The sequence below is a fragment of the Artibeus jamaicensis genome, unplaced genomic scaffold (genome assembly GCF_021234435.1).
Source record: "Artibeus jamaicensis isolate MK-2021 breed Jamaican fruit bat unplaced genomic scaffold, CSHL_Jam_final contig_3182, whole genome shotgun sequence".
NCBI lineage: Eukaryota > Metazoa > Chordata > Mammalia > Chiroptera > Phyllostomidae > Artibeus > Artibeus jamaicensis.
Genome location: NW_026521742.1, coordinates 14,051 through 27,939, shown reverse-complemented (window position 1 = coordinate 27,939; position 13,889 = coordinate 14,051). Strand labels below are relative to the sequence as shown.

Genomic DNA, 13,889 nt, shown 5'->3' with positions numbered 1-13,889 from the left:
GTCCTATTTTAAAGTGGAAAATCCAAATCAATTCAGTCATTGCTAACCACAAATAATTCAATAATCTTTAGAAGCAAAGAACAAACTGTCAGAGAGGAAAATACTTCAAAGCTCCCTACCTCATAGTTACTGAGCAGCGCAGAATTGGCATTCTTCCTGCAAAAGAAAAGTAAATTATCATAGTCTGGGCTCATAACCTTGTGTGTTAATTAAATATCTGTGAAATAATTTCTCTGTTAAATTCAGCAGTCCAGTTCAGGGATTTTGGAACTACAACCTTAGGAGAAATGTCCTAAGTCCTGGCTGGTAATGGACAATTTCAGGGCATGCCTTCCTTTTTGCGGCCATAGTAGATCACACACCCACCACCAGGTGAGTGATTAGAACACTCGATTTATCTCTAAACTGTGTAGGCACAAGTTCAAAGAAGTCAGACATCAGGGGGCAGTTGGCTACAGGAAGAACACCGGGGGCTTAGGGATCCATGACCAGTGTGAGGGGTGCTGGAAGCTAACTGGAGAAACAGCGCTGTCTCATTCCACGGCCACGACCTCTTCCCAGTACCGTCTGCCTTCCACCAACTATTAACAACTTGGGCAGCCAAGTCCTCCTGCTGAATCACAGGAAATGGGATCCTTAACACTAGCATCACCGCTGGGAATTCCAGCAATGTCAGAGATCCTGCAGATCTCCACAGAGCTACAACAAAGTACACTTTCCACTCCAGTTCAACAGGTACAGTTCATGTGTCAAGCAGTAGTCAAAACCTGGCACCCCGTGTAACAATCAATCAAAGCGAAATGTCATCTTTCATTTATGAATGAGCACAGCAATGTGAATTACATTAAATGATAACTGATCCGTTCTATAATGTCATATCAGAAAGTACTGTTTGTTTTTAATAGTCTGAAGGAAGCCTAGTAAGAAATTATGCATTTTTAAATCAGACAAATCTAGGTTCACATTATGGCTCAGCTATTTATATGGTATATGAGTTATACGAGTTTTAGGGAATTAATAACCCCTCTAGGCTTCCCCATCTTAAAAAAAAAAAAAGTCCCTGGCCAGGTAGCTTAGTGGGTTACAGAACTGTCCCCTATACACTAAGGTTGCAGGTTCAATTCCCCAGTCAGGGCACATATAAGAATCAATCAATGAATGCATAAATAAGAAAAACAAATCAATATTTCTCTCTCAAATCAATAAAACATTTTAAAAAATAATAAAACAAAAATGGGGATAAACTGTATGTTCTTAAACTAGGAGTGAGGCTATATGATGAAAATGATGATACAAAAATTTCAGAAACATGGGTCAAATAGATGAGCGATTTCCCCACATGGGCAACACAAGGACATGACATCGGCATGGTGACGTCAGCACTGTACCGAAATGAGCATGTGAAGCTTTCCAAATGCTCCTAGTCATTCAACAAATAGCTGGGATTTCACAAACGTGCTGCTTTGCCCAAATGACCACAACTGCACTCAGGTCACAAAGAATATTGTATTTAAAAGGAACCGGCTACAGGAAGGACAGTGCACAATTAGTGTGTGAGCTATGGTTCATGTAAAACGGAACATGACAAATCAAATCATATGTCATCTTTGCTTATTTAATCAGGAAGTCAGCCCACAAGGCTTCCTCCTATCTTTGCTTGAAATTGAGTTACTGCTCCCAGTGTGCCCCAAAATGCACAGCAACTAAGACGTCCCTGGTTGGAACAAACTGGGCTGGGGAAAAACAAATGTTATTTTTCCTCAAGGCTAACGGACCCATAGCAGGTGCCACTGTTACAACTTTATTTCGAAATGATGGCCTCTCCTGTTACGCAGAATAGTTCATCCCCTGGGAAATCTGTCCCTGGCTCTTCTAAGTTATTGCCTCATTGCCCAAGTCAATACTGTTAATTCAAGAATCTAAAGAATACCATCAGGCTTTTCCAGAACCAATATCCAAAGAAGGGAAACTCTCATGTTAATTTTTTAAAGATTTATTTTTAGAAAGGAGAAGGGGGGAAGGAGGAGAGGAAGACAAACATCAATGTGTGGTTGCCCCTCATGTGTCCCCTACTGGGGACCTGGCCTGCAACCCAGGCATGTGCCCTGACAGGGAATCGAAACAGAGACCCTTCAGTTCACAGGCTGGCACTCAATCAAGTGAACCACATCATCCGGGGTGAAAAAATTTTTGAAGCAGTTTTTATCCTGAAGAAGTCATTGTAACAACCACTAAGTAAGTGGCAGGTTGCTGGGAAGAGGAGACGGTGAGATTTAACAAACGTCGGCTTAATCATATTACCTTATTTAACAGCACCAATAATGATGATGCAACACACTGAGAAAGACACATCCCATATAGCAATCCTGTCAAAAATGTTTAATTTGAATCTATCAATGAAGATATAATTAGATAAACCTAAACTGAGGAATATAATTCCAAACAACTGGCCTAGATTCTTCAAATATCAATGTCATTTGTCACAATGCCAATGTCACCAAAAAAAAGGGGCTAGGAAACTATTTTTAGAATAAAGGAGATAAAAGACACATGAAAACTAAATGCAATGTGTGATTCTTGACTGGATCCTGAACTGGTAACATACACACCCAGAGCAAAAAGAAATATTGGGAAAACTGGAGAAATGTGAAGATAGGTTGTACTTTAATAACAGTAATTATATCAGTGCTAAATTTCCTGGGTATGATAATGGTATTATAGTTACAAAGGAGAATACCTTTATAAAATTGGGTAAAATGTCCTTGGCTAGTGTAGCTCAGTGGATTGAGCACGGACCTGCAAACTAAGGGATCGAGGTTCGATTCCCAGTCAGGGCACATGCCTAGGTTGCAGGCCAGTTCCCAGCGAAGGACACACAAGAGGCAACCATACATTGATATTTCTCTCCCTCTCTCCTTCCCTTCTCCTCTAAAGATAAATAAATAAAATCTTTAAAAATTTTTGGATAAAATAACATCTACAACTCTCAAATGGCTAAGTGTGTGCATGGGGGAGGGGAGAGTGTGAGTGTGTGTATGTATGTGTGTGTGTGTGTGTGTGTGTGTAGAAAGCTGCATGTATAAGAGAGATAAGGTAAATAGCTCATTCATCAAAATGTTACAAATGCTGACTCTACATAAAGGGTATAAAGATAACTGGTGCTCTGTTTGCAACTGTTCCATGGGTTTGAAATTTTCTAAGTTAACATGTTGAGAAAAGTGGAAATTCCTTTCTTATGGAATAAAGAATTCCATAAGGTTAAAAAAAGACACTAATAGAATTTATCACTGAAGACATTAAATGCAATCCGCCCCAGTGTTTCTTAGAGTAACTGGAATCCCTCCATTGACTCAGCTATCAATTAGATTTACAAGGTGTTGATCCTGACTGGGCAGGAACTGTCTGCTCTAGAGCTAACACTTCAGTATTCTGTAATACATTCACAAGCATTCAGGCTTCTAGAAACTGCCCATCTACACAAAACTTCATATTATCTTATAGGAGTAAGAATATTACTGATTTTATCTATAGGTGTTTAAAGCAAAAAAAAATTTTTTTAAAGATTTTATTTATTTATCTTTAGAGGGGAAGGGAAGGAGAGAGGGAGAGAAACATCAATGTATGGTTGCCTTTCATGCGTCCCCTGCTGGAAACTGGCCTGCAGGGAACTGGTCTGCAACCCAGGCATGTGCCCTGACTGGGAATTGAACCGCGATTGTCTGGTTTGCAGGCCCATGCTCAATCCACTGAGCTACACCAGCCAGGTAAAACAAAAATTTTAAGTGAATTTTAAAAACCATCTAAAAACCTATACTTAACAGGGAGGCAATCATTACTTAATTTCCTTAAATAATGACTTAATTTATTGACTAAAGTTGACTTGCTGTTTGAAATTTAACCTGTAAAATTTGCTTAACTTGCTAGTCAATTTAATGGATGTAAACAACTACTCTGGAAAACCAATTCTGAAAAACAGAACAAAATGATCTATTGGCAAACCTTCCTTAGAAACACATGGAAAAAGCCCATGTAAACAGTGCCTATTAATTGCCACACAGTTAACTCTTACAAAAGCAGTGACGAATGGAATTGCTCAAATTCTCTTATGTTCAACCTATGTTATTGACTCAAGTCATGTTCTGGAAAACTAAAGTCTGGTACAAGAAAACCAGGCGGCCACCCACGTTAATGAACAATGTAACCTGCAGCATTCTCTTGGGAGCTAACAAACAAGCATCCTCTTTCCAGTCCTGTTACTGAATTGTTTTAAGACCTATTAACTAACTGCTTTAAACCTCAGTACCTCCAGCTATAAGATGAACAAAATTCTGACACTATTTCAAAAAGGTGGTACAGAAATAAATTCAGTCCATTTTCCTAACTATGTATAGTAAGTTCAAGAATAAAAGAGTGAAAACAAAGCTTTCCAGATATAAAAATAATCCCAAGGCAAATGCCTTATATATTGTATATAAATATTTAATTTTGCTATGAAATTTTTGTATCTCTTTACCTGAGGAAAGTAAGTTTCCAAATGACACTCAAAAGATTTTATTTTTAAATTCTATCATGCAAAACAGTGATGGGGCCTGGCTGGTGGGGCTCAATGACCAAGTGTCGCCTGTGAAACAAAGGGTAGCTGGTTCAATTCTAGTCAGGACACATGCCTGGGTTGTAGGCCAGGTCCCCAGTGGGCAACCACACATTGATGGTTCTCTCCCTCTCTTCCTCTCTCCCTTCCCCTCTCTAAAAAAATTTAAAAAATCTTTTTTACGGTGATTGAAAAAGGCTTGGGGTGGTGAACGTATAATGCAACATACAAAAGATGTATTATAGAATTGTACACCTGAAACCTATAAAATCTTATTAACCAATGTCACCCAATAAACTCAATAAAAAAGAAAAATGGTAGTTAGCAATTTAATGAATATTTTATTCATTACTGATGTTTTATTTGATTCCTTTGTGGTTGGAGAACATAGTGCATATTATTCTTTGAAATCTATGGGGCCCTGGCTAGTGTAGCTCCCTTGGAGTGTCCTCCCATAAGCCAAAAGGTTTTGGGTTCGACTCCTGGTCAAGGCATGTGCCTGGGTTTCAGGATGGTCCCCAGTCAGCGTATGTACAAGAGGCAACCAATTGATGTTTCTCACATCGATGTTTTTCTCCCTCCCTCCCCCTCCCTCTAAAATCAATGGGCATGTCCTCTGGTGAGGATAAAAAGAAAAAAAGACAGGGGGTGAAGGAGAGGAGAGAAGGAACAAATTTATTGGGAATTGTTGATGACCCAGAAAACTGAAGATCTTTATGCATATTCCATGTGCACTAAAAAGAATGTGTATTATGCACTAATTAGATATAGTATTCCATAAACTTCAACCAGGTCAAATGATTTAAACTGTGATACAAATCCACATTGCTTATTTCTGTCCATTAATCCTATCAGTTACAAGAGAGAGGTATTAAATTCTCTAACAAAAAAAATTCTGTCATTCAACCAAATAAAAGCATAAATATTCTTCAACTTTAAAACAGTTCTAACTGACAAACAAAATAGAAACAGAGGCATGAATACATGGAACAGACTGACAGCTGTCAAGAGGGGAGGGGGGAGGGGGGAGAGGGGAGGAGGGGGGAGGAGGGAGGAGGGGGGAGGAGGGAGGAGCAGCTGGATGAAGGAAGGTGAAGGGATTAGCCAATGACGATACATGCGTGACCCACAGACAACAGTATGGGGGTGACCAGAAGGAAGGGGGACAGGATTGGGTGGAAGTGGGCAAAGGGGGAGGTGGGGAATGGGGATATCCATAATGTCAACAATGAAAATAAAGCCAATTAAAAAAAAGAAACAATGCATATCACATATATGGCTTGCAAATATTTTCTCCCCTTCCCTAGGTTGCCTTTTAAGATTATTGGTTGTTTTGCTTTAAAGTTGTAGGAATTTCTTATATTTTTTGGATATTAAATGTGCACTTGTGGGGGAAGGGGTATAAAGGGGCTAAATGGCAATGGAAAATAAAAAATATGGAGCTGTTCATTGGGTACAAAGTGTCAGTTACGCTCTATGAATAAGTCCTACGCTGCACAACATCATGCCGATAATATAGTTAACAATACAATATGTGCCCTTTAGAATTTAAGTGGGTAGATCATGTATTAAATTTTCTGGCCATAAAAAGGTGGGGGTGGTGCAAGAAAATTCTGGGAGGTATTGGGTATGTCAATTACCTTGATTGTGGTGATCATATCATGGGTTTGCATATGTCTAGACCCATCAAACTGTGCACATTAAATATGCGCAGTTCTTTGTATATTAACTATATATCAATAAGTTATAATTTTTTAAAGATTTTATTTATTTATTTTTAGAGAGGGAGAGAAGGAGAGAAATATCAATGTATGGTTGCCTCTTGTGAGTCCCCTTCTGGGAACTGGCCTGCAACCCAGGCATGTGCCCTGACTGGGAATCGAACCGCAATCGTGTGGTTCACAGGCCTGTGCTCAAGCCACTGAGCTACACCAGCCAGGGTAAGTTATAATTTTTTAAAAGAGAGACGAAGGTGGAAGAAAGGGAAAGAAAGATCATGTGCAAAGATACATGGATGAGTTCGATCAGTTGCCTCTTGTACACCCCAACCAGGGACCTGGCCCACTCCCCAGGCATGTGTCCTGGCTGGGAATCAAACTGGTGGTGACCTGTTGGTTATCAGACCAGCCCTCAATCCACTGAGCCACACCAGCCAGGGCAATAAAGTTGTTTTTTAAGAAAGAAAATAATTTCTACTGTATGTCTATTATTCACTCAGTAGGTATCTACTCTCAGTGACTAAAGAAAAAACAGTAGTAATAACTCAGGGGAGTTTTCCATTGGTGTCTTCTTGCTCCAGGTCCTAGCCGTACTTAAGAGAGGGACAGCATATTTGTCCTCTCAAAGACTCAGGTTTCTACCGAAGACCCTAAGGACCACACTGCCAGAAGTGGCATCTCATGTTGGAGGCTAGGCAGACACTAGAGGTCAGGCCTCCAGGCCATGACATGTCAGGGGGACTTCTACTCCCAAATCACATGCTTGCCTCAGAAAGGCACTTTCCCATAAATGTTAGCTTCAAAATTCTTTTTTTAAATATATTTTATTGATTATGCCATTACAGTTCTATTTCCCCCTTCATTCCCCTCCACCCTACACACCTCTCCCCCACCATTTCCCCCCTTTAGTTTATGACCACATGTCTCAAGTTCTTTAGATTCTATATTTCCCATACTATTCTTGCCCTCCCCCCGTCTATTTTCTACCTACTGTCTATGCTACTTATTCTCTGTACCTTCTCCCCCCTTCTCCTCCTCCCACTCCCCTGTTGCTAACCCTCCATGTGATCTTCATTTCTATGGTTTTGCTCCTGATCTAGCTGTTCTCTTAGTTTGTTTTTGTTTTAGGTGTGGTTCTTAGTAACTGAGTTTGCTGTCCTTTCACTGTTCATCTTTTTTATCTTCTTTTTATTAGGTAAGTCCCTTTAACATTTCATATAATAAGGGCTTGGTGATGATAAACTCCTTGAATTTGGTCTTATCTGAGACTCACTTTATCTGTCCTTCCATTCTAAATGAAAACTTTGCTGGATAGAGCAATCTTGGTTGTAGGTCTTTGGTTTTCATGACTTGGAATACCTCTTTCCAGCCCCTTCTTGCCTGTAAGGTCTCTTTTGAGAAATCAGCTGACATTCTGATGGGCACTCCTTTGTGGGTGACTGTCCCCTTATCTCTTGTGGCTTCTAGGATTCTCTCCTTCATTTTAATCTTGGATAATGTAAATGATGATGTGCCTTGGTGTGTTCCTTCTTGGGTCCAACTTCTTTGGGACTCTCTGAGCTTCCTGGATTTCCTGGAAGTATATTTCCTTTGCCAGATTGGGGAAATTCTCCTTTATTATTTGTTCAAATAAGTGTTCCACCCATGGGTGTTTCTCTTCCCCTTCTGGTACCCCTATAATTCAGATGTTGGAACATTTAAAGATGTCCTGGAGGTTCCTAAGCCTCTCCTCATTTTTTTGAATTCTTGTTTCTTCATCCTTTTCTGTTTGGTCATTGTTTTCCTCCTTCTGGTCCACTCCTTTGATTTGAGTCCCAGTTTCCTTTTCATTACTATTGGTTTCCTGTGCATTTCCATTCATTTCAATTAGTTTAGCCTTCATATGTTCCTCTAATTTGTGACTATAATCAACCAGTTCTGTGAGGAACCTGATCACCAGTGTTTTGAACTGTGCATCTGAAAGTTTGGCAATTTCTTGTTCACTTACATTTATGGGCTCTAAGTTGTTCCTGAGCCCATGTTTTGATCTGTTCATGCCTGTTACATACGAGGAGGTGTTCACCAGAGCAGGGCCACCCAGGTCGCTGGTTTGTGACACTGTATGTGGGGGTGGGGTCTGAGAGGGACAATGGCGGTCCCCTCTGCCACTTTCCGCCACTGGGGCCTACACGGTCTGTCTCACCGCTTCGCTCCTTCACCAGTTTAGCTGCGCTCGACTGTGTGACTTTGATCAGCCCTCAGTGAGTCCACCGCCTTGCACCCTCGGTGGGTCCGCCCACTACTCCACACCTGGGATCCACCTACAGCTGCCTGCATGCCTGGGGTCGGTCTGGTGTATCTTTCCTGCCTGACCCCGCTCTGCTGCTGGCTCTGCCCCTCTTACCGGTTTGGCTGAAGGGTTCATTGTTGTCAGACTTCCATGTAGTTCAATTTTCTGTGGTTTGGCTGAGGTTTTGTTGCTAAAACTTTGTTGTTTTTAAACTTGGTTGTGTGAGAAGGTGCAGTGCTTCCACCTGTGCCTCCATCTTGGCCGAAGTACCAAAATTCTTAATTAGCTTGAAAAAGTCAAGGACTCCTTGGGAGAAGTAAAAAAGAATGCTACAGGAGGAAAAAAACCCTGTTTTCGAACCATTACAATTAGGAAAATGAAAATTGATATCCTAGCAATTAGGAGTCTAGCTAATTTATTCTTGGTAAATTAATGAAGTAGTATTATATACTTGATTCAATAAGTATTTGCCGAATTCCTAGAGTGTCAGATGCCATGCTAAGCACTTACTGAACAGACAATGGCCCTTGCCTTCATAGAACTTAACTCTCATGAAGAAGGCACTAAATAAATAAAGATACATTTACTATTATAACTGGTAACTACTTAAGGGAAAAGTAACCAAGGTGCTAGGAGAGACAAAAAGGAGGATTATTTTGGATTAAACCAAGAAGAAACACAACATTTAAAAAAGATATTCCACTTGAGCTATCAAAAGGATAAGAAGAGAGCAGGACAAGGGGGAAACTATACCAAGCAAAGGAAACAGCAATGCAAAGGTCCTGAGGTAGGAAAGGGCTTTGAAAGTTATAGAAACTACCTGACTGCCAATGGAGTGTGTTAGGCTGGGGAGGACAGTGGTAAGAGATATGGTTGGTGAGCAGGTGAGGTTATATACAGGATCTTACAGGTCCTAGTAAGGAATGTGGATTTCCTCTAAGGAAAACAGAAAGCCAATAAAGGGTTTTACCAGGGAGGAGGGTGAGGCCTTAGGAGGACTATGCCAAGGCAATAGTAAACAGTCTAGGATGGGATTGGCTGAGAAGCTGAAGGCCTCCAGAGCCCATGGAAATAACTAGAGGGCTCTCCGGTTCTCTCTTCTTCCTCCAGGATGCCTGCATGATCGTGCTACAGCTACCTGTCGTTCCCCAATGGGCAGTATTTTGTATGGGAAGGAGCTCCGGGCACAGCCTAGGATCTGGCTGACCTGGCAGAGGGTGGCAGGGTTATTCTTCTTTGGGTGTTTTACAGGGTACAAGCTCTGAGGCAGAAGCCTGCCATTCTCCCAAAACTGTGTAGCTTTTGTATCCTATGTTGTCTTAGTTTGTAAACTAACCCCACAAAAATAAGATAATTAAAAACTAACAGGGAGAATGATAGAACTCAGGTGTTAAAGAGTTTAGCCTTAACTGACAGGCTTAAGTGACTAACTGCATGTGGAAAGCTGCTATTCCAAAATTTGAAGCTTTTGAATAAAGACTCTTTTCCTTTATAACCAAACCTTTGCCTCTGGAATTTTGCCTAGAGGGTGGCAACAAGCAGCAGGACCCCAAAAACCTCGACAGCTTTTCCACAACAACAATCCTGGACATATCCCGGGGCTAAAAACGTAGGACCAATTATTCTCAAGGATATGACTTTTATTCTAAGAACTCAACTTTTCCTTCTTCTTGGGAACAGTTCTAGCTTTCTGCCTGGCTTTCCAGTTAGCAACTTCTAAGACCATTGAATACATCTTTGTTATTTATTTCCAGCCAAATCCTCCTGATTTTTTTAAATCCTCACCCGAGGATATATTTATTGATTTGAGTGAGAGAGAGAGAGAGAGAGAGAGAGAGGAGAAGGGAGGGAGGGAGGGAAGGAAGAAGAGAGAGGGGAGAGAGGTGCACATATTAACTTGAGAGGGAAACATGGATTGACTGCTGCTTCCTGTACATGCCCCAAGATAAACCTGCGACCTTTTGGTATATGGGACAATGCCCCAATCAACTGAGCTCACCAATGAGGGCACCTCCTGACTCGTTTAGAGTAAGTTTGACAATATCAGAGTGTACTGCATACAGTGTTATTTCATAAAGCTTTCACTTCAAGCATATATATATATATATATATATATATATATAGTGTTTTTTTAAGTCTGAAAAAAACAGTAGTACATATAACCATCAAACATGAGACAAAAGAACATTAAGGAAAATGTGAGTGTTGAACAATCAGTGCCAAAAACAAACATAATATAGGCATGACTACGAATTAATGTCAACCATGTAAAAAGCCACATTCAGAGTAGCTGCAAAATCTTCCATTTGCATGCAGTACAATGAACAACCGTGGAAAAGACCATGTGCAGTTCAGTTGTTAGAACAACACACACAGCCCATATGCTGTTTCTGTGGTCACAATCCAGGCTCAAGCACTTTTCTTCTGAGAAAACCCGCCCCTTCCTTTTAAAGGGCCTAAATGCTCCTCCGCAGATGGGGAGCACCTCTTAAGAGTTAGAGCTCCCCAGGAGCCCACTGCCCCAGGCAAAGTTTATCCTTCTCTCCTCTGGGTGAACTCAAGGTTTTATGCCTTTTTTTTCTCACTGTTCAAGGTTTATTTGGTGTGTTTAGTTGGTGTGACACTTGGATAGTCGGCTGCATTATTTATATGCATACTTTTGTTTTTACTTTATATGGCGATGTACACTAATCTGATACAGTACACAAAATAAGATCCTTTAGAAAAGTTATGCACAAGACATGCAATATTTGCTTTATACACTGGATCCAAGGGTATGATTGGAGAAATAAAGTTGGACCAGGCATGCTGGGTAAGGAAACCGTAAGTTATACAATGCACGGTGAACACACATCTAGTTATAAGGGCAACTTATACCTTCTAAGTCCCCGCTCATATCCCGGTCCTGGGCCACCAGTGTGACCTCGGAAACACTAGCAAATGAATGGAGAGGAAACAGGCACACGGAAAGGCTCCCGTCCTAGGTAAGGGGTCAGAGGGCAGGCTAGGACTCAGAGAGGCACAGCGGGTCTCCTTCCCCGCCTCTCTGCCCGTCGCCCCACCATTCCGCCCGGACAGAGGGTCGCCCGACGCCCACGCCCCTCAGCTCCCCGCATCTAGCAGCCCCCAGCAGTGAGCCTCGGCCGGAAGCCGGGAACGCGCCCTGGACGACTTACACTTCCATTTCGACCCCGCCGCGTTGCCCGTGGCCGACGGTACGCGAAGGGGTTCACGCCACACCGCCGCTCAGCTGCCGCAGTCCGCGCCAGCAATCGCGCCTAAACCCTCGTCGCCGGCCCTGCGCGCCGCGGTGCACGCTGGGATCAACGCGTTGAACGCTGGGAGTCGGTGGGACCCTCCGGGATCCCATACCCACGGCCGCCCGTTTGGTCCGGTCCCGTGCTCTTCGCCCAGCCGAACGTCAGCCAGTCAAGCATTTGCAGACAGCGCTTAGCTCATGTGGTGGTGATCTAGGTTATACCAAAATACTAAACTAATATTCCAAAGACGTCATCGGGTTAGTAGTCCGTGGCGTTGTTAAAATCCTACACCTCTGAGAGTAGTGAGGTCGAGTGGGTGAGACGGCTCTGGGCTGCTTGAAATGTTCTAATTCATGATCTAGGTACTGGGTGCGTGGTATGCTCAGTTACTGAAAATCCAGTGAGCTGAACACTTATGTGCACTTTTCTGTATGTATGTTATAATTGAATAAAACGTTTTAAAGGGTAAAAAAAAAAATCCCATCCTAACTTCTCCCTGTTACCATTCCTCCTTGAGAGTTACTTAGCAAAAATAAGTACACGTAAAGACCCTTAACGTCGGGCAATCTCTGACCTTCAGGCCGTTCTAGGAATTTATCCAAACGGAGTTATCTGGTGCTTGAAGAAAGATGACATGTAGCAATGTTTTTTGCTGAGAGACTAAGTGTCCAACAGTGGAGAATTAATAAAAAAATATTTCAATCATACAGTTTAATATGCGGCCATGAAAAATCATGTATCATATTTGGTATATTGGGGGGAGTGCTCAAGATACGGTTTTTAAAAAAATCCTCACTCGAGGATATATTTATTGATTTGAGAGGGAGAAGAGACAGAGAGAGAGAGAAAAGCATGGATATGAGACATTGGTTGCCTCCCATACATGCCCCAAGCAGGACTGAGCTTACAAACTAGGTATGTGCCCTGACCAGGACGGAAACTTCACCCTTTCTGGTGAACATTACGGTGCTCCAACCAACTGAGCCATCCTGCTAGGGCCCAAGATAGGGTTTGGTTTTTTTTTTTTTAGATTTTATTTATTTATTTATTTATTTATTTACTTATTTACTTATTTATTTATCTTTAGAGGGGAAGGAGAGAGGGAGAGAAACATCAATGTATGGTTGCCTTTTGTGCATCCCCTGCTGGAAACTGGCCTGCAGGGAAGCAGCCTGCAACCCAGGCATGTGCCCTGACTGGGAATCGAACCGTGAATCTTTGATTCGCAGGCCCACGCTCTATCCACTGAGCTACACCAGTCAGGGCTCAAGATAGGATTTTTTAAAAATAGAAAATGGGGGGTGGCCTGGGATAGGAGTAAAAGACAAAAAACTGTACTCAAACAATAAATAAAATTTTAAAATATTATTAAATACAATAAAAAATAGAAAATGATGTGATGTACAAGGAAAATAACATGTAGGGGAAAAATATCAAAGGGTTTGAGAGGTAGCCACCTATCTGCTACATTTTATGTCTTTAAAATAATGCAAGATGGGAGTTTGATGTCTATTATCTTCTGGATTTTTTTTTTGGTATGTTTGAAATATTTTCTAAAAACTGGAAGGAAATGTGCCAAAACATTAAGTGGCAGGTATCTTTAAATGATGAGTCAATTACTTTTTTTTCTGTTTTTTTATATTCCTACCAGTTATCATTTACTAAGTTAATTCTCTATGAAAAGTCCTTGCTAAGCACTTTGTTATTCCATGATGTCGTGGAGGCTGTGCAGTTAGTTGGTCAGCCTGTGATTGCTTACCTCTGTCATTTTCTTAGGGGCCGTTTGACCCTGGGAGATTACTTAACTTCTCCTAACCTCCATTCCCTAATCTGAAAATCATAGATCTGTTATGTAATCCTTATACTGTGCCTGGCATATAGTTAAGTGCTCAACAAATATTAATTACTGTGACAATGCAACCATGAAACTACATAAGGTAAATTGCACTGTTGTTCAAAATTTACTTTTGAAGTCACTCATCTAGGAAGTTGTTCAACAGTGATTCAAACCCAGACAATCTGAAAAAAGTAAAGAAGTTGTATTACACTGT

At 41.4% G+C, this 13,889-nt stretch overlaps 1 protein-coding gene across 2 annotated transcripts in view; it reads right to left on the bottom strand.

Annotated features, from left to right (window-relative positions):
* Positions 1-12,112, bottom strand: part of CRCP (CGRP receptor component) — a 40,872-nt gene extending 28,760 nt beyond the window's left edge. The window contains exons 1-2 of one of the 2 annotated variants that reach the window (XM_037135569.2): positions 11,755-12,108; positions 120-156 (exon numbers count right to left, since the gene is read on the bottom strand). In XM_037135569.2, coding sequence (XP_036991464.2) covers positions 120-156; positions 11,755-11,762 — 45 coding nt within the window. In that variant the 5' untranslated portion in view covers positions 11,763-12,108. Of the gene's footprint in view, positions 1-119; positions 157-11,754 lie in introns of both variants that reach the window. The other variant, XM_053663479.1, reaches the window with a different exon arrangement.
* Positions 12,113-13,889: the final 1,777 nt, after the last annotated feature.